This window comes from Notothenia rossii (assembly GCF_949606895.1).
Source record: "Notothenia rossii genome assembly, chromosome: 1".
NCBI lineage: Eukaryota > Metazoa > Chordata > Actinopteri > Perciformes > Nototheniidae > Notothenia > Notothenia rossii.
The window spans coordinates 54,969,300-54,989,596 of NC_136912.1; the positions used below are offsets into that span (position 1 = coordinate 54,969,300).

The window sequence follows — 20,297 nt, forward strand, 5'->3', positions numbered from 1 at the left end:
CATTTATCATTCATAGCCTGAATTATATAACATTTTATACCTAAAAACATGGCGAAAATTGATATTTTAGGGCTGTTGACAGTATTTTCTGATTTATTTAGTGATAAAAAGAGATATAAAAAATCCCTTCTGTAAAAGCCTTAAATTCTAATATGACAACAAAATGAAACAAGAATTTTGAACCTGGCTTTATCCAATAAAAAAAATTCGTTTCCTGAAATGTGTTAAAATATGCGCATATTTAATGAGATTATGGCTAATTTGCATATTTAAACATGCTATTTCTGAAAACTTGTAATACAAAAAACAATTGCCTTTTTGTAAGTAATTAACTGGAGAAATTTCTAGCTGATATCTTTAAGTTAAAAAAATTACCCTATTCACCTGTAGTGTCTCGCCTTAAACAGACTACATCAAAGACAAAGATAAAGTAAAGTAAGAGATGGATAATAACTTCAAGACAGAATTATGTTGGTCTAATGATAAGAGGACATACCTGATTTTGTCATGTACTTAGTTGTGATGGCACAACGTGACAGAAAGCTGTTCACCATCTCCACTTCATCCCCGGCCGTCGAACCAGCACCCTCCAAATTTCTCCCACTCCACACAATCTAACAAATACACATATATTATATGTCATAGATTAATTAAAAACAATTCTTACAATCACAATAATATAAGAGTGGGCCTACCTCACACTTTGTGGAATGGGCCTTGGTATGCATGACCGAGAGAAACGGTTGCATGCTCAGCAAAGGTCGCAGTTCTGGCATTGTCTTTGCCACTTTCTCGAGGTAGGGCCAGTATTTACAAGCAATATCTGTGCAATAAAAATGCACGTTTGTAGCTTGAAACTGCGTTTGAAGGAACAAGGGGTAGGCAAATATTTCTCCTCTGAACATGTTGAGAGCTTTCAGTAGCACTCCGTGTCTACATACAGCCACCTCTAACCCCTCTTCATCAAGCCTGCTGGCTCTTCTTGCTGTCTCTCGAGCAGCTGACCACTGGCTGGTACCACATGTACCTTTTCCTGGGGTCTACAATTAAAGACATTTTAATGTTACACTCTCAAAACAAGTAAAGGCTAGAAAAATGATAGGAAAAAAATGTTGTGCTTACACATTTTACATTTGTTCTGACTTTGTCAACAAAGTCTGTGACAGCCGAGTCTAACCTGATGAACGGCCCTTTAAAAAGTGGTTCATCGATCCTAAATTCAAAAATAAATATTCAATCAATTATTATCATCATTTATAGACTACTTCTTAAATTCAATTGACATACAAAAAAGATGTACCTCTGTGAATGTCGGAAACGGTACTGTTTCCTATTCCCATCCACTGACACAGCCAACATTTTGGGAGTAGAAGCTGGGCATGAAAAGGGTTCCTCACACGTCATTTTCTGGCACTCGTACTGGCAGGCCATATACTCCAGAAAGCTTATTTGGAAGACATCTCCATGGAGTTTTCCTGTCTGGAAGTTTGAGAAGCAAAATTGTTACCTTACAAATGTCAGAATAATACGAGGAAACAGGAAGACTTTCACAGTGGTTGGAGGCAAGAGGGGGGCTATTAGGAGTATCCCTAACACATGATATCCTGAAAAGTGAAGGTCAGGTTAGGATTGGCAGATGCTGGAAGAGAAGGAGCATTATTTCAGCTTTTGTAATATGCACCATGACTCTACTTTCTGTACAGTACAATACAATACAGAATCCCATTTTTTCCCACAGAAGAGCACAATGTTTTTCATCTTACAAATTGTGTTCTTCAGTAAAGAACAAAAGTTGGATTATGATATGTTTGATCTTATACAGTATGTCCTACATCTACCAGTGCTAGGTTTCTAGCTCTAATGTAACACTAGTTAAACTACTTTCAGTAACATTGTAAGCTTTTCAATGTAGTTATTTTGACATAAACATATTTCCAATCAACATGTTTCATCTACACAAAATAAAATGCATCCTTTCACAATGCCCTCTTCTTATGCAATACTCAGTGAAAGTCATCTTACCCTCCCATAATGCTGTGTCCTCCGTTCCAGCTTCTGTAAAAAGGCCTGTCTGGACAAACCTGGTGCCAAAGTCTTCAGGTCCTCAAAAGAGTTGAAGACATCCGTGGAATATAACATGTCTCCGTTCACAGAAGCTGGCCAGTAACCGCTTCTAATGAGGTCTCCCCAATCAGGTGTCCATTCGTAATGGCATGTGTTGCACACCCTCTTGGGGAGATGCAAATCATAACGCCCTAATAACAAACACAGTTTAGTAAAAACAATCGCATTCATTACCTGTATTAGGGTGACAAAAAGAACACTTAAAATCATACCATTAATGCAGACGAAAAGGACAGGCCTGCCTATAGACTCTGTAACACCTTCAGGGTTACACATGTGTGAAGGCCTACCAGTGGGCAAAAGACGATCTGTGAAGAGAGGTTAAAAATATGTCTTAAACTACCAGCACATTAGGAAAGTTATAAAATAACCACTTGGGGCTAAATTGTGTTGAGTGAAATACCTTGGTGTCTCAAAGTCAACGTTTCATTTGTCTTGACTAGTTACATTGTTGGGGGAATACATTTGAAATATCCTTCATTGAAGGACTCCCTGTTATGAAGGGTGTGTATGCTGTGTTTAGAAATGTCACAGTCATGACACAACCATTCAAGGGACATGCATTCTCTGCAGCAAAGGACCGCAGGAGCGGAGCAATGTGAGCATCTCCTTTCCGGTACCATAGTTGAAGACAGCAAGCTGTCTAAGTGATGGGACCTTGCCTTTTGCCACTCTAATTGGGCAGCACTTTGGCGCAGGCACCATGAGGTAGAGGTTGATGGTTGATCAACGAAAAGCTCCTGCAATTGCTGAATCTCATCTTCTGGAAACAAACAAAAAAGAAAATGTTCAGCATCACAACAGCGTACTCATATTGCATCACGTATTTGTTTGATGTTATGTTGACACATTTCCTAACTTTCAATGATAGTAAATGCTACCAAAAAGCTAGGGGGGTACTGCAGAGGTTGCTCCAGCTGGTTCCACAGTCTCTGGACTGTCAATGGTAACAGTTCTGGCTGGCTGAAAAATAATAATTATAATAATAGATATATTGGTAACAGATAATAATTACAGAGAACAGGAGGCAATCGCAGGCAAGTGTTATGCATTAAAAGAGTTCTAACAGTTCTAACCAACTCTAACTATTTATTACAATGGCCTATTTTTATACGTACGACGGAATAACAGATATTTGTTCAATACCTCTCTAAGCTGAAACATGCTGTACCAATCATGTTGCGAACAATCAAAACAAAAATGATATGTTAATCATGAATACCTGTATACATGCACAAACCTTTAGTACGTCGGCAGGTTGCCCCATTTCTGCTCCTCCTTTTTAGAGGACACCCCTGAGCATCTTTGCCAACCCAGCGGATTCTGCTCCTGTTAGATGCTGCTCTGGCCCTGTCTTCTTCTTCCTTCAATAAAGTAGTCATGCATTTTCACAACAAGCTGCTTTTCATTCCCACTGTATTCCTATTCACTTACAAGCATTACAAAATTACAAGCACATAATCAATCAACCTAATCAGTATATCGGGCACAAAACCAATACAATTGAAATAAAAAAATGTACCTTCAGTTGGTTACAAAGTAAATCGGCAAGGAAAATGGCATCTTCTAGCTGTTCCTCGCCTTGTCTAGCAGCCATTTCAGGAACTAGAAATCAAAACACACACAGGTGTGTGTGTTTGCATGCGTATAAATAACAAAAGAGAAAGTGGTAAAGAGACAGAGATGAAGATGGTAAAAATGGGGAGGAGACAGTAAGAAATGTAGCGAATATAGCTCTGAGGAGGGAGAAGAGAAGAAATTGAAAAAGGCTCTTAAAAGTGCTGTTTGATCTTGCTTTGGTTTGGTATCTGTTGAAGGAAAAAAATAAAGTGAACACTTTAGAATGCATGACAATTTACAATCTCACATATCATCAACAAGCTTTAACATTGGGTGTAAATTACGAGTTAAAGCACTAATCAATCAGGGAAGGACTGGAACAAGGAAAGCTCTGAACGTCTAAATAGGACCACAACAATCAGCGTGCAGTAACAGTCTGTAGATGGTTGTCATGACATTTCTTCACAATACTATTTATTAGTTGCCACTGTATGCAAGTATGACAGCCACAATAGGCATTTTTCCAAGCTTTGTATATACAGTGCCAAAAGTATTTAACTCAACATTTTCTTACATTAACTTTGTTTCCAACACAGCATTTACATTGTTAGCAGTTATGTTTTGGTGTACTTCTAAAGGTAATTATTCTAAAGGTTCTTATTATACATCCATGGTCTGTAGTTCGTTTATAGCATAACGTTAGCAATTTGCTTCTGGCCATTAGATTTATGATTCGAAAATTATAAAAGTAGGGTAGATATGTGGAGATTATCCGGCTGAACAAAACGTGCATTTATCAAGCAGGTTAGTTTTCCACAGATCTTATTTCGAGCTATTTTCCAAAATCCTATGGAGAAATCCCATTGACTCTGAGACGAGGGAACCAATAGTTGTAAAATGCTAACTCACTTCCGGGTTGTAGGACTCACCACTGCGCTATATCTCCGGTCAAGTAAAGCTAAATATGTGTTTAGCTAGCTCGTGCTTTAAAAAGATATGTAACTACAACGGATTTACTTGCAATAAACATTAAAATATTGGAGGCATGCGGTGCAGCACATTACCTGCTTGGCGAAGTCAGACAGAGAGGAGGTTGTAGCCGATGTCCGTTGCGTTCATGGTCATCGGATAGTAATCGGTAGCATGGTGTTCACTTACTACGCGACCGCACAATGTAACGTACAGTAATTCCACAACCACATAAATGGATTAACATCGATTTAGCTGGGGCAACAAAAATAAATAAATGAATGAATCTACTGGTTTCATCATTTGAACCAAAAGTGGTGCATTTTGCACAATTTTTTATCTATCTTTATTTATTTTTCTTATTATGTCCTATTTATATTATGTTGCACTGTTGGAGGAGCTCGGGATCTAAGATTTGAAATGCCAAAACTACACTGTAGCTAGCATCTGATAACAAAAACCCTTGACCCTTGAACCTTAGTGGTGTTTATTTTTCACGGAGTTCAGTTGCTAAGCGATCACACAACGTCACGTCCGGTATTTCCACAACAACACAATTGGATTAACATCGTAGCCTTTGTTTCTGCTAAAAGAGGTGTCGACCAGCTAGGGCCACAAGAAAATCGGCGAAATCGAGTGTGACGATTAAAAAATCTATTAAAACATCTAATTTTGACAATAAAAACCGACCAATAGGCGCGGTAGACCATTTGCTAGGCACTTCCGGGTATTTCTCCATGTTAACAATAGAGAACCGCAGTGACGCGTCGTAAAACCCGGAAGTAAGTTAGCATTTTTAGCACTTCCGGTTCCTTCCTCAAAAAGCAATGCATTTTTTCCATAGGGTTTTGGAAAATAGCTCGAAATAAGGTCTGTGGTTGACACAAATTTAAGAGATAAATCACATTTTGTTCTACGACATTAAATACATCAGCAGTGACCCCACTGGGGATTTTTGAAGAGTTTACGTGTCTGAAAAACGATGGTTGTTACCGAGTGGCTGAATAGGACTACAGAAATTGTCGAGGCCGTTGTACGTCATTACGCCGAACACGTAAACACTCCCGCTAAGTTTCTTTTCCCCTGTGTTCTGCTTGAAAGCAAGTACCTGCCTACCTTTAGTATCTGTATATCTATATCTGACTATTATTAATCTGTATTTTTGAAATTGTCGTTTCTAACACCGTAGTTTTACAAATTATAGAATAATTAATTACCAGTGTTTTCCAATTTTACTCGGCAGTTCGTTTCGTTGGCTAACGTTAGCTAAAGCTAGCGCTACTAGTTAGCTACGCAATGGTTTGTTGCTTTGCTCCGGGTTGCAGCCACAGGTCTTCGCATGAAACGTGCTTGTTCTATCGTTTCCTGGCCAATGTTTTCCAAAGGAGAGTCTGGATTCGTGCCATGAGGTAAGCTGACGTTACATTTTTGTCCATGTCACGGTGAAATGTAAATAATGGGTAGTGACTGTATCGCCGTTATAGAGATGGCGCTGCTGAAAAGACCGCAACACAAGTAAAGATAATGAATACATCCTATTAAAACCTGTGTGGCTTATATGATAAGTCTTATTAGTACAAGCAGCATAACGTTTCACCATGTAACTAAAGATTGTAGTCAGGGAAATCAGTTTGACATATTGAACTAATAACAAATCACCTCTGGCTGGCAGAGAACTCTCTGCTCCATAGCTTCTCTTGGACGTAAAATCACATGTACATTTTACATTTATATTCAATTTAATATTCCATCCCTCACATACTTTTTTATATTTTATAACTTATATTTTGTTTTTCTTGTTATGCTGCTGCAACACAAACATTTCCCAAATTGGGATCAATACAGTAATATCTTATCTTAATTAATTAAGAAATATAACTATTATAATTAGTGTAGCAGCTGACACCTATTTTCAATATGGATTAATCTACCATTTATTTCTTTAGTTCAATTTTCATCTATAAAAATGTCAAAATAGTGTAAATGTTCACGAGACTTATCAAAGTGCAAGGTTATATCTTTAGATGTTTTGTTTTAGCCTATGTACTGTATGTCTTAATGGTCTTACAGTATATGTGACGGTGTGACTTCCATGAAACTAATATTTTATATCTTCCCAACAGACGAGCTGACAGGAAACCTAACACTCTAACAACCACAACATTGCAAAGGCGAGTAAATGTAAATTAAAAACAATTCACAATTTTTTTATTTCTTCTTCTTTCTTGCAGTGAGGTGAAGCTGACCTTGCACTTGGTGCCAGTAAGGATGTTCCTCACGCAGGCTGAATGTTTTTCCTTCCTTACTGACACAGAAGCCCTTGATTTGCAATGCTTCACTAATTGTCATTTCCCTGGCTCCGTAGGGACACTTTACCTCCAGCACAGCGGAAGACCCTACCAGACCATCTGGAGATGCCCCCAACAATCCTGATAGGGAGAGCCACAAATCTGACTCATGGACCTGCATCTGGGTTGCAGTGGTGAATCCCCTGACGCCCTCACATTCATTCATAGTCCCCCACTGTACAGACAAAACACCATCAAGGGCCTGTTGTTGCCCTAGCACCCTGGCAATAAAGGAAGCAGTCACACGCTTTGACCTCAGGACAGCTCAAAAAGTTGCTAGCAGTCAACCTTCCTTTCCTGAACAAATGCCAGTTTGGGTTGGTTCGCTGACCAGTGGTAGCCACCTGAATTGCCCTCTGTTGCTCTTCAGACAATGCCATGCTTGCCACAATTGCCTCAGGTCCCTGATGCCCAACAGATTTGATAATTTCAGGAACAGTAAGTGTTTCGAAGCTGTAGTGTTCCTCTTCTGGCTCGGGGGAGAGAAGCCAAGAAATTCCTGAAAACCTGCCCCCGAGTCTGTCCCTCAGCCAGTCACGATCTTCGGAGGTGGGCTCTCTTGTCAGCGGGTTAAATGAGTTATTGGTTTCAACAGTCACATTAAAACAGTTACTAAATCAGCTTACTATCACCTAAAGAACATATCTAGGATTAAAAGACTAATGTCACAGCAGGATTTGGAAAAACGTGTCCATGCTTTTATCTTCAGTAGACTGGACTACTGCAATGGTGTCTTCACAGGTCTCACTAAAAAATCTATTAGAAAGCTGCAGCTGATTCAGAACACCGCTGCTCGAGTCCTCACTAACACTAAGAAAGAGGATCATATCACTCCTGTTCTGAAGTCCATAATAAGAAGATGAATCCACGAGGATGTCAACAATCCTGTGGGAGCCTTCAGGGAGGCAGCACGACGAGACCTAGGCAGGACCGCAGAGACAGGTTCAGCCACGACCCGAACTCCACGACTTAATCCAGAACTCAGGATAGAGGATCCAGGATGCGGGACCACAGCAAGAGGATCAGCCTCGACTCAAGATCCCAGCGTCGATATAGACACAAAAGAAGAACAATTTGGCTGGGTTAATCGGAACATGAGAATACACAGATACAGACAGACAGAAGGAAGAACAAGCACTCCCTTTGGAGTGATTTTTTTAAAATATTGAAGTTAAATGCATCAATCTGGTGCACTTTGAGAGCAAAATGAAGAGGTATATGGATACCTCTCAACATCCATATGAAACAACTGTAAACAGATTTACTTTGTCTTCATGGATTCGATTGTGATTGCTGCACATTATCCCTTACTTAATAAATACTTTTTTGATAATCTATTATATAGAAAAGTATATCATATTGATATATAATATATAATTTCTTGATAATATATAATATAATCAAATATAACAATCTAAACGAAATAAGTAGTATTAAGTATTAGGGCTAAGAAAATATTGTACATGTGGAATAGTTGTATGTATTGATTTAAATTGACATGCATCCGCTAAGAAAAATAGTCTGTTGCTACTGTTTGAACTAACGTACCAACGGCACTGAACATATTACATATTACCTACCATATTACGTTATATACTTCTTACCTTCGATTTCTCTTATTCTTCTCCTCATTCGTCTTTGTTTTTCTTCAAGTTTGTATTGTATTTTTTCAAGTTTTTATCTGGTCGAATGCACTTAAGCGTCAGCTAAATGCAATGTAATGTAATGATCAAAAAAAATGATTCAAGCCCTTCTTAGACTTGACACATTAAAAATCATTTCACTTTACTTAAATATTTTTATTTAAGAAATAAACCTAAGTATAGTTCATTAGTGGAACACAAATTACATTAATCAATTCACTTATTAAATGTATTTAAGACAGAGTAACTCAAAATGAATTGTTTTTATTGGGGACCGCCCCTTTGCACATCCCCTTTGCGCATGCGCAACATCCGTTCTGTCATTTGCCGCCTTTTGTCTAACACTGACTGTGGAAACTGACTGGGGAAACTGACGGTGGAAAGTCTATTATTTGGTAAGTATTTGTTTTTTCGAGTAGTTTAGAATGTTCCCTGTTTCCAAGTAATGCCTTTTCATAATATCGACAAGAATACATTTTATAATGTACAACATTTATCGGTTACAAAAAAAAGGATATAACAGGAGGATTAATACTCTAATATAGTCATCTTTCTGCATTCAAAACTAAGGAATGCTGTACGATTGATGACATGATAATGAGGAAAAAAGGCCTCCGACAAAGCAGATAATATGTTGATCATATCAATTTTAAGATGGGGGTCAAGGCTTAATATTTGGGAGCATAGTGTCCCTTGCCCCCTTTCAGGAGCCCCATTGGATTAGCTTTGATCTGAAATATTTGTATAAAAAGCTTGTTAGCTGGCTGTCCATCTCATAATTTTCACATAGAAACTATCTGTCAATAGGAATTATCAATCAGAAGGATTATAATTTCAGGCAAAAATCTGTCACAAAAAGAGGTTGCACATTTAAATTCAGGTGTTATTATGGCAATGTCAGTGGCCAAACAGCCACATTTACTGCTGAAAATACGTTCAAACATGCTGTCGACATGTAAAGCAGTGGCAACTATGCCACCATTTCAGCTGACTTTTTCTCAGAAATACTGTCACATAACATCCATATATGTCAGTGCTAGGTTGATGCTTAGCTAAGCTAACTATGAAACACTTTAACTGACAGGACTCAGGATCAACTGTGTACTGTAAGGTAGCTTCTAGCTTCATGTCAAACACTGACAGTAAGTCAACATTTCCCAGAGAGCTTTCTTTGAAATCACCAGGTAACGCTAAAAAACACAACATTTAGATTGTATGACAAAGTGTTTATTTAATATATCTGGCTAGCTATAGCTACTTGCTAACGGTTTAGCTTACCCGCGCAATTCCAAGTAACGTTAACATAGCTATAATTTATGCTTTGCTTACATGCTTGCATAACTTGTAAGTTTACTGACATTTACATACCTTGTTCACCTGGCTCAGGTGGTGGCTCTGGGGTTGTTGTGTGAGCCACCACTTGAGAATTGCCGTCTTTTTTATTAAACAAATGTCTATTGTCCATCTTCAGAAACAACGCGTCCGCGGCTGACAGTTTAAAGTTTAAACACCAGCGCCAGTGGCGGCTGGTGGAAAACATTTTTGGTGGGGCTATGGAAATGGTGACAAAACCATACTAGGGCATTTAAAATCAGAAGACTAAATACGAACATTGTGTGTGTGTGTGTGTGTGTGTGTGTGTGTGTGTGTGTGTGTGTGTGTGTGTGTGTGTGTGTGTGTGTGTGTGTGTGTGTGTGTGTGTGTGTGTGTGTGTGTGTGTGTGTGTGTGTGTGTGTGTGTGTGTGTGTGTGTGTGTGTGTGTGTGTGTGTGTGTGTGTGTGTGTGTGTGTGTGTGTGTGTGTGTGTGTGTGTGTGTGTGTGTGTGTGCACTGTAAAAACGATAACTAGCAATTGTTGATCTCATTACAATTTTGAAATTAAACTGACTCAGAAATATGGCTTTGCAATAAGTAATCTATAAACTCTTGTCTGCCCAGCAAATTTTTCCCATTGTTGACTTAACTACTATTTTTAAGTCAGCTCAACAAGAAATTGTAAATCTATAAGCAGATTTTTGAGTTGAGTTGGGCCAACTCCGTCATTTGCTCTTTTGCGCATGCGCACACAAGCCTGGACCAGTTTGAACCGCGCTTTGCTGAAGGTGTGCCCGTCCGACATTTTGTGGAGCAGAAACCGCGTGGTGGGAGCTGGCCAAACTTTCGCTCCAGCAGGTAAGATAAGCGTGTTTTTACTTCCATCACGCTGAATTAGTGCATGGTTGACTTTGTTTTTACTGTAGGGTCATTGTCTGTTGTTGTTGGTAACTTTTTCGCATGCGCCTCGTCGTCATGCAGACGCTTTCACATGGGGTAGCTATGCAGCTATGCAGCTATGTAGCTATGCAGGCATGTGGGCTGTCATTTCAGTGGTGTAAGTAATTCGGGAACTATATTCATTATGAAAAGCCAACGTTGTGCATTTTTTATCCGGTGCAACACTGGGTAAGTTAAACAAGGCGGCAAACGATGGTGTTCGTTTATCGCGACCTCTCCGCGGCGCCGCCATTACTTGTTGTTTTATTTTCTGCTGTAGCGCTGTTATTTCGTCACTTTTTAAAGTTTTAATAATTTTTCATGCGAGAAAGTAAGGGTTTAGATCCCCATTGTGCGGTTAGTTTGTCTAAATGACGGCTGTTTAGAAGTTTGCTCCGAAGTTGAGAACCTCCACGTTGTGGCAAGGCCCCCCCGAGGTGGGGGACCTCGCAGAGGCAGCAAGCCGCCTGGAGAGCTCCGTTGGCCGGCCGAACTACGTAGTTCTGCCGGGGTGGTAACGGTCGTTAATTAACTCATCCGCAGGTTTTTAGAGGTTTGTCGCCGGGTTGCTCGATTCTTTTTTAGGAGATAGGCTGTTGGTCTCACTGGTGTAATCTAACAATTGGGCAGCTGCATTAGTTTGAATCAAGAGTAAGTTAAAGCTGTGTGAAGGAGGAGAGGAGCAGCGCTGTACAGAAATCACCACATTTACATCAATAATGTTTTACAATGTACCGATCAGAATGCATTATTTTAAATGTTGTTTTATTTTATGAAGTTATAACATGGTTATGGTTGGTGTTTTTAAAAACAAATGTTTGAATTCATGTTTGCATTTTTGTTGCTTGTCATAGGCCTAGTTATAATTTAAAATCAAATTTACATTTTAAAATTAATTTACAGATTATATTCATGAATGAAAGACAATTCCCAATAGACTTTTTTCTTGTCTCTATTTTTGGCTTGTTGATGTAGGCTATTTAGCTCCTGCAACAAGGGATTCCTTCTGTGTTATGTATGGTTGTTTTATTTATTTTTTTATATAACGGCTGTTGCAGTTGGCTTTCAGACCAGTACAGCTTGGTGTTATTACAATAATTATTATCAGACTAACTTTTAAGTTTTTCATATCAGTATTCTATCTTAAATTACGTGTAGAGGCTGTTGTGAAAATGCCATTCATGCTATTTGTGTCTCTTGTGTTTCAGTGGTGGATTCCATGCAGTGCCGGCTTTGTAAATTCTCCAGCTCCAGTCAAGTGACCCTCTTGAAACATCTTCGCCTTCGCCACGGTCAAGGTGCACACTGGCCTTGCACACACACCAACTGTGTTTGTGTATTTAAAACACTTGGATCATTGAGATCACACCTCTCGAGATCACACGCGTCAGTGAAAATCCAGGAGTGTGTAACATTTCACTGCGAGTTGTGTGATTTTAAAGAGATTTGCAGTGAAAAAACGTTTTGGAACCATCTCGGACATCATTTAAAGAACAGAGAAACTGTACAATGTCCCTTTCTAAGGTGTACCTTTAAAACAAACACTCGCCCAACCTTCAGTTCTCACAAAAGTCGAAACCATAAAAACTGGACACTTAAGGATTTCCGAACAATACAAAGAACTGTTACTGAAGATGAGATAATTGATGGTGAACAAGCTGATAGTGAAGCAGGGACATCAGCTCATGATGTTGTGGGACTAAATGAGGTTGTAGATACTGTGGAGGATGTAGATAGTGAGACACTTGAGCACAAATTAGCCTCTCTCTTTTTGTCTATGCAAACTGTGTTGCACGTTTCTCGAAGTGCAACACAAAAGATTGTAGAACATTTGCATAACCTGCTGTCTTTCTCTAACACTCAAACTTTCAACAGTGTCAAAGAGATCCTTTCTAAACATAAAATTGAAGTAAATGATTGTGTTTTGCAAGAAATTTCAAGTGCTATAGCTCAAACTAATCCACTCCTTTTAACAATATCAGAGAAAGGTTCCCTATCTACAGATCACAGAAGGAATATATACTTCAAAGGGCACTTTCCTGTTATCGAACCCACAGAATATCTGTACAACGCAGCCCATAAAAACTCTTTTGTATATATATCTGTCACTAAGGTACTTGAGACTTTACTTGGGTGTACAGATTTTTTTGACAAAATTGTATTTAATCAAGAAGCTTTATCTGGGCACTTTAAGTCTTTTCAAGACGGCAAGTATTACAAGGAGAATAAGCTACTGGGAGAACAAAACACTTGTATCAGTTTGGGATTATACATTGATGAATTTGAAGTGTGTAATCCATTGGGGACCTCTAGAAAAGTTCATAAGATTACGGCAGTATATTGGGTGGTTCTAAATTTACCAGCCAGGTTCAGATCGAGTCTCACTTCAATTCAGTTGGCTGTCTTGGGTAAAAGTGTAGACATAAAAAAATATGGTTATGAAAAGTTTCTTGAGCCATTGCTTAAAGATATAAAGTGCCTAGAACAAGAGGGAATTTTTGTTGAAGTTGTGGGCCAGTTTGTTAAAAGCACTGTGTATTGTGTATGTGCTGACAACCTCGGTGCGCATGGTCTTGCTGGCTTTTCTGAAAGTTTTAATGTTGAAAATTTCTGTCGGTTTTGTTTGATTAGTCGGGGCCAAATTGCAACCACTGAGGTTAATGATTTTCAATTGAGAAGTGTTGATCAGCATAACTTGTTTCTGGAAGAGCTTAAGCAGGGGGGCAACCTCAAAAGTGTTAAGGGGGTCAAAAGTGAATGTGTACTGGGCAAACATCTCTTGTTTTTTCACCCAATAACTGGATTTCCTCCAGATCTGTTGCATGATCTTTTGGAAGGGGTCATCCCTGTGGAATTATCCTTATGTTTGAAAAATCTGATTTCAAAACGCTTTATTACATTTGATGAGTTAAATGACTGCATAACATCATTTCCCTACAAGTATGAAGACAAAGTAAACAAGCCCCACAAAATTCCAAAAGCAAGCTTTGAAAAGGGGACAGTGGGGGGAAACGGGCATGAAAACTGGACACTGCTTAGTTTACTTCCTTTTGTGATTGGACGCAAGATACCAGAACAGGAGCCAGCTTGGGTGATTTTAATGGACCTCAAGGAAATTCTTGACATTGTTGTGTCAAGTAGGCTTTCTGAAGAAGCACTGTGTTATTTATCTTATAAACTACTCGATCATCGCAAGTTGCTCACCAGTACCTTTCCAGAGTTCAGACTGAGGCCGAAACATCATTTTATCGACCACTACCCGCAACTTATTCGCTGCTATGGGCCTTTGATTGAATTATGGACAATGCGATATGAGGCTAAGCATAGCTACTTTAAAAAGGTTGTCCATGACACTCGCAACTGGAAAAATGTGCTGCTCACTCTGTCCACGAAACATCAGCAAATGATAGCCTACCACCTGGACAGTGGGATCCTTTTCAAGCCAAAACTGTATGTTGAAAATGTGAAGGTGGTCAGGGTTTCAGAATTGGATCCATCTCTCAAGTATGAAATACAGAAGAAGTACCCACATCTAGACAGTGTGTCGCTGTCTAAAACGGTTCACCTGGATGGGACACAGTATGCGGCAGGCATGATTTTGTCTTCTGGGCAGTGCAGTGGCCTCCCTGAGTTCCATAAGATTGCAAACATTCTTGTCAATGCAGAGGAGGTGGCATTCATTTGTAAAAAACTTTCTTCTTGGTACATGGAACATTACAGGTCCTATGAACTTGTTGAAAACACCTGTGCAGACCTTCTTGTCCTGGATCCAGATGTGCTGACGGATTACCATCCTCTAGCAGCGTACACAGTTGGTGGGAAGCTTATGGTGACTCCGAGGACATTCCTTCTCCATTAACCTCCTGAGACCGAGCGTTTTTTCTGGTGTGCATTTTTTTTATTTCTCCTTGCTATCTGGGATAAGTAGGACCTAATAAGTACAATACCTAAAGTTTGTCTTTGTACAGGAAGTAGTTTTTGCAAAAAATGATGTCCTCATATGAGGACACTGGGATTATCTCAACATAAAAAAAAACTGTATTTGCTGTTTGGGACCAGAAGGGCCCAATTTGTGTAAATTCAAATTTTCAGCTTTCTACAACATTGGTGTAATCTGTCTTCTAATTAGGTTTGACTAATCATTTTCTCCCACTTTTCTCTCTCCCCTCTTTTCAGACTATGTTACTTCGGGTCGTTCTTTCCTCCAGAGATGCCCGGCGAATCCAGCTTCCAGAAGTCCCAACATCTGTGGAGGGCCTGATTAATATGCTTAAAGAGAGACTCAATCTTCAAGAAGATTTCTCACTACAGTTTGAGGATCCGGAGTTTGGAAATGCACTCTGCAACTTAACAGAGATGTCAGAATTACCAGCTGTGCGTGCAGTCTTGCATGTCATGTGGAACTGTGATTTGTCTCCACTTAACCAATCCACTAGTTCAGTCTCCTCTCAGGACACAATCAGTGTTCACTCTGAGGATTTCAGGCCTAGTTGGACCGATTCTATCCAGACCACATTAAGGCAAGTCGCAGAGTGGCCATCTCCATTCCCAATCCCCAAGTTTGCATATGATGTGGAGCTGAAATTGTCTAAGGCCAATGACACACATGAAAAGACAAAGAAGGGCGTTGAAGTGACAAGAGACATGAAGATGGAGATATTGGATAAAATTGCACAAGCAATTTTTGAAATCAAAAGCTACCCTGAGAAAGATGAGCTTGAGTCAGTTGCCGCTGCGCTCATTCAGAAGTATCCATGTCTGAAAGAGCCATTTGGCGTCACAGGCTACGAGGGATGGAGAACAAGTATCAAGTACAAACTTGGAAACTACAGGTCAAAGCTTCGCCAGGCAGGATGCAATGAGGTAAATGTAAACAAGAAAAGAAAAGGTGGAGGGGAAGATGACAGTCCATTTACCCTGAAAAAGCCCAAACGTGGAGAGGTCAATCATGTGCCAGATTACCCACAACACCATGATGATTCTACCCTTGAAGAGGAAAGAGTATCTCTGGTCGATGAAATGAAGAAGAAGAACAGGAACACAACATTGATAGAACAGAAGATGGAGCTGACGTTTTCCCTCAGGCGAAGGGAGGTGGTAGAGTGTCAGCCGATGGTATCTGAGATCCAGGAAAGGTGGCCTGCTCTGTTTTCTTGTGAAGAGGTAAGGATCTATTCTTTTTTATTTCTACTGTTCAGACAAGCGAGTAAAAGAAGATGTTATGTTGACATTTTCTACTGAGACTTCATTCTTCCTCAGAAGCGTCATCCAACGTGCTGCTGACGTGTCATTTACCAGCTGGTCTGCCGAGTTGGCCACGCACCTTCCATCCTGGGTGGTCTCTGGAGGAAGGAATCCCAGGTATGACATACCTGGGATTCCCTCCTTCAGAGACCAGAGGCCAGCTGATGAATGACACATCAGCAGAACGTTGCATGACACCTCTGATGAAGACGACGACGTCTCAGTTGAAACTGTCATGGTAACATCCTTTTTTACTTGCTTGTCTAAACAGTAGAAATAAATTGCAATAATAACAAGAAGACAAAAGTAAAATGTTTAATCAGGTAAGAATGTGTGTTTTTTTTTTATGTCTTCCAAGGAGTAATTCACTTTCTGCAATTTATGGATGTGGCATAGTCACCCTTTTTATTTAATTTTTAATCCTCAAAATCCATGGTTAAAAATGAGGTTCTTTATTTCCTGTGGTGCATTTTAGTATGTAATCCACTTTTTCACAGGTCACAGAAAAATGGGCAGATATTTAACATGGTGCAGACTCATAACAAGTTACCCAGGAACTTCCTGTAAGAAATTCTGACATTATGGTTTGAAAATTGATAATATTTTTTTGGTTTTCTTGTTAAGATATCTAAGGAATTTCATCGTATCACGAGCAAAGACCTCCTGGGGACTTTCAATGCATCCCTTGACAAGTTTGGGCCTGGCCTGCTGAAAATCTACAGGTCTAAGAAAGGAGCTTTTGGTCAGGAGATGGAGGACCTCCTTGATCAACTTGATGATCAGGTCAGTGAACTGCTCTTTTGCCTGGCAGTTTTAGAAGAGCATGAATATACTTATTAGGAATGACAACATTACAGTACTATACTAATTGAACTACTTATGTTTTCCACTTTTAGACATCCGACATTGTGTCCCACCGGAAAACAGCAGCACTGAGAGGCCTGCCTATCTACCTCCGCGAAGATGCAACCACGTTTTTCCTGAAGTGCTTGGTAAGTAAAAGTAACTGCAGGAAAGACAAATAATTCAGGTCATGCAGCTAATTACTTATTCTCACAAGATGTTTTTAAGGAGTAGTTAATCCAAAATGTAAGTACACCTCCCCAGGGCAGTTTATCAGTCCAGATGATTTTGGGGTGAGGGTTGGACTTTTCCACTTCAGATCCCTTTTTTTCTGCTGAGGGGAACAGTTGGTCATTTTGGGTGGTGTTTCAGCACAAGGTTGGTGGGTTACATTGATTAAAGAAAGAGATTTATTTTTTCTGGTTAATACCTCCACAAGTTAAATGGCAAATTAGTATAGCGTGGTACTAAATAATTAATTTCATCAGTATAAATGTATTTAGTCTGAATGTTTTTTTATTTTTTTTAATCTTTCTTAAACAAATCATTAATTTGAAAGCTGAGAGACAAAATTTGAAAGATGATCCTCTAAGAGTAAGGCTTTTTTTGGCTGTCATTTTTGTTTGTTTTAAAAGCAGAACCATTGTTACAATGGGCTCTTTGCACAGCTTCACTACTTCCTTTACACCAACTTGTTTACTTCATGTAAATCACCCTCCTTAAACTACTAAATCTATTCTTGGCTTTAGCAGTTTTCATTGGCTGTCAGATTTCAGTTTATAGCTGCCCATGTTCTTCTGCCTTTTTTTTAACATTTCAACTTCTTTTAGCCGTTATGAAGCCAATCATCTCTGCTTACAAGTTATACTTTTCAGCTTTAGCATTAACCTTTTCAGAATTCACACATATTTTTTTTTTCATAAAATGACTCTTTCTACTGTCTTACTTTTTCTAAGCTCTTAATAATGTACCTGTTCTCCTTCCTCAGGACACCGACATTTTGGCACCAGTGCAAGGTGCATCTGTTGCCATCCTCTCTGTGCTACATGATGAAGCCGACAACACTGTGCGAGACCAGGCGGTTGTGTTGGAAGGGGACATTGTGCTTCATAATATTCCAAACCTCTCTACTGCCATGGCATACCTCTTCGGCCTCCTGTATGCCCTCAACATTGATTTTCCAAAACAGATGAGGTACTCCTTTGAGGCAATTCAGACCATCTTTTTTTCGCTCGGTGGCTCTCGATGCTCACAGCGCACAAGGTCACTGAAAGCGAAGCTTGTACTGTGACTGTTATTGAAGTTTAAGTGCATTGTTGTTACACTCATGTAAAACAAAACAAAGTTCATATGCTTCACCTCTGGATTATATAATAATTCAGCAGTTGCCAAAGGGTGTCTAGTGTTTCAACTGTTAAATTCATTATTGTTAAGTAAAGCTTGAATGTGTATATGCAAAAAACAAGAAAAATGGCTGTTCACATGTAAAGTCAACAAATGGCACAAAGTAATTCAGTGTTAATGTGTAAATTCAGAAGCCGCCAACCATGAGGGGGGGTGGAGGGTAATCATTATATACAGTACGTGTTCAGTAAGACTAGCATTGATTTAAAATACTCAGCATTGAGGAAGATTCACCCCAAATGTTACTAGACTATAGAACAGTATGCACGTTTCATAATCTGCAACAAACAAGTTAATCTCTTTGACCTCTGGAATATATAATCATTTGGCAGTTGCCAAGGGGTGCATATAGTGTTTCAACTGTTAAATACATTACAGTTTAAGTAATCTTTAAGCTTGGATGTGTATATGCAAAAAAAAAAGTAACCAAATGGCTAGAATGGCTGTTCACATGTAAACATTTACATTTCAGTTCAGTGTCAATTTCAAATTCTCAGCATGGAGGAAGATTCACTCCAAATGTTAATATTAGACTAATAGAACAGTATGTATGTTGTTTTTTTACACATGCATTAATGATGGTTTTACTGTTGTTCACTGGTAAACTGAATTAAAAAAATCTTGACAACATTCAGCTGTAGTGTGTATTATTAATTATCCATATATTGAGCAGTTTTGAATGTAAAATTATAGCCAAAATAAATTGTATTATTTATTCAACAAGAATATTTGTGTTAGGTGAATCAAGGAATAAATGCCATTGGAGGAATAATTGTGTATTTATACAACAAGAATATTTATATTTAAAGAAAGTAGAAATACATGACATTGATGGGAAAAATTGTTTATTAATTCAACACAAAAATCTGTGTTTGGTGAAGGTAGAAATACATCGCATTCAAGCAAGAAATTCTTAATTAGTCTCACAGTATTATCCTCATAAAGTGAACAAAAAGATCCAAGTTGGCAGAACTCTTGGCAAAACTTAAAAACCTTAGTTAAGTCAACAACAGCTGGCAAAAGTTGAGAAAACTCAAAAATCTCTTGCATCATGTTGCCTTGATATTTTAAGTTTTCTCAACTTTTTCTTTTTTACAGTGTGTGTGTGTGTGTGTGTGTGTGTGTGTGTGTGTGTGTGTGTGTGTGTGTGTCATACTTGCCAACCCTCCCGATTTTCGCGGGAGACTCCCGCATTTCTCCCGATTTCTGACTAAATCTGATTTACTCACCACTGTTTCCACTCGGACTTTAATACAGCTACACCATTGTTTGGTTTCCATGGTAGCGCGTCTCTTTAGCAGCGCGCGCAACTCAAAGTCTGAGAGGGTGAGGAAGATGAAAACTGAACAAGAATCGACAACTCAACCCTCTGATCACTCCTTTCCTGTAAAATACAGGTCCAGCCTACACATATGCTCCATGGTGCCACAGGCATTGCCCTTACAACTACAATAAGCATGCAAATGTTAATCTACAGCTCCGGCGATCCACTAGCACCGGAGTCTACACCTGCAGAAGCAGCCATCCCCTACTGTAGCGTCACCTTGGATACGAGTCTAAACAACTCACAGGTCAGGGCGCTGAAAGGGCGCCCTTTGAGCATCAGATCTGACGACGCTGATTGGCTGAAATTATGTTTCGGCGGCATAGTTTACAGATAGCAACAGTCAGCTTGTTGGCTGCAGCTGCTCTGGCTGAGGGCTCCTTTCTACCGCCCGGACGAGAGAGGGTAATGATACACGCTGCGGCCAGGCAGGAAACATGTGACTTATCAGTAACTTTAGACATCGTAAAAAATTTATAAACAAGATTTTATTGTAGATTATACATTTTACTGATACCAACTATATCATATTTACCTTGTTCTTTAAAAATCCAAATCCAAATACAAAATATATATTTTTTGGAAA

General features: G+C 39.2%; 1 protein-coding gene across 2 annotated transcripts; it reads left to right on the forward strand.

Moving 5' to 3' along the window:
* The first annotated feature begins 10,506 nt into the window (after positions 1-10,506).
* On the forward strand, positions 10,507-18,858 carry LOC307038841 (uncharacterized protein). 2 transcript variants are annotated; one of them, XM_079680516.1, is made up of 7 exons: positions 10,507-10,815; positions 12,105-12,194; positions 14,617-14,781; positions 15,073-16,059; positions 16,765-16,923; positions 17,037-17,132; positions 17,972-18,858. In XM_079680516.1, the coding sequence occupies exons 4-7, from the start codon at positions 15,076-15,078 to the stop codon at positions 18,272-18,274; spliced, it is 1,542 nt and encodes a 513-aa protein (XP_079536642.1). In that variant the 5' UTR covers positions 10,507-10,815; positions 12,105-12,194; positions 14,617-14,781; positions 15,073-15,075; the 3' UTR covers positions 18,275-18,858. The 2 variants fall into 2 exon arrangements, with proteins under 2 accessions (XP_079536642.1, XP_079536643.1); XM_079680517.1 differs by lacking the exon at positions 14,617-14,781.
* The last annotated feature ends 1,439 nt before the right edge of the window (positions 18,859-20,297 follow it).

Bases quoted from the DNA above. Each gene is read 5' to 3' on its own strand.
- LOC307038841 (XM_079680516.1), top strand. From the start codon at position 15,076: ATGTTACTTCGGGTCGTTCTTTCCTCCAGAGATGCCCGGCGAATCCAG. The intron at 16,060-16,764 runs GTAAGGATCTAT...TTTCTTGTTAAG, and splicing joins CTCTGTTTTCTTGTGAAGAG to ATATCTAAGGAATTTCATCG. The intron at 17,133-17,971 runs GTAAGTAAAAGT...CTCCTTCCTCAG, and splicing joins CGTTTTTCCTGAAGTGCTTG to GACACCGACATTTTGGCACC.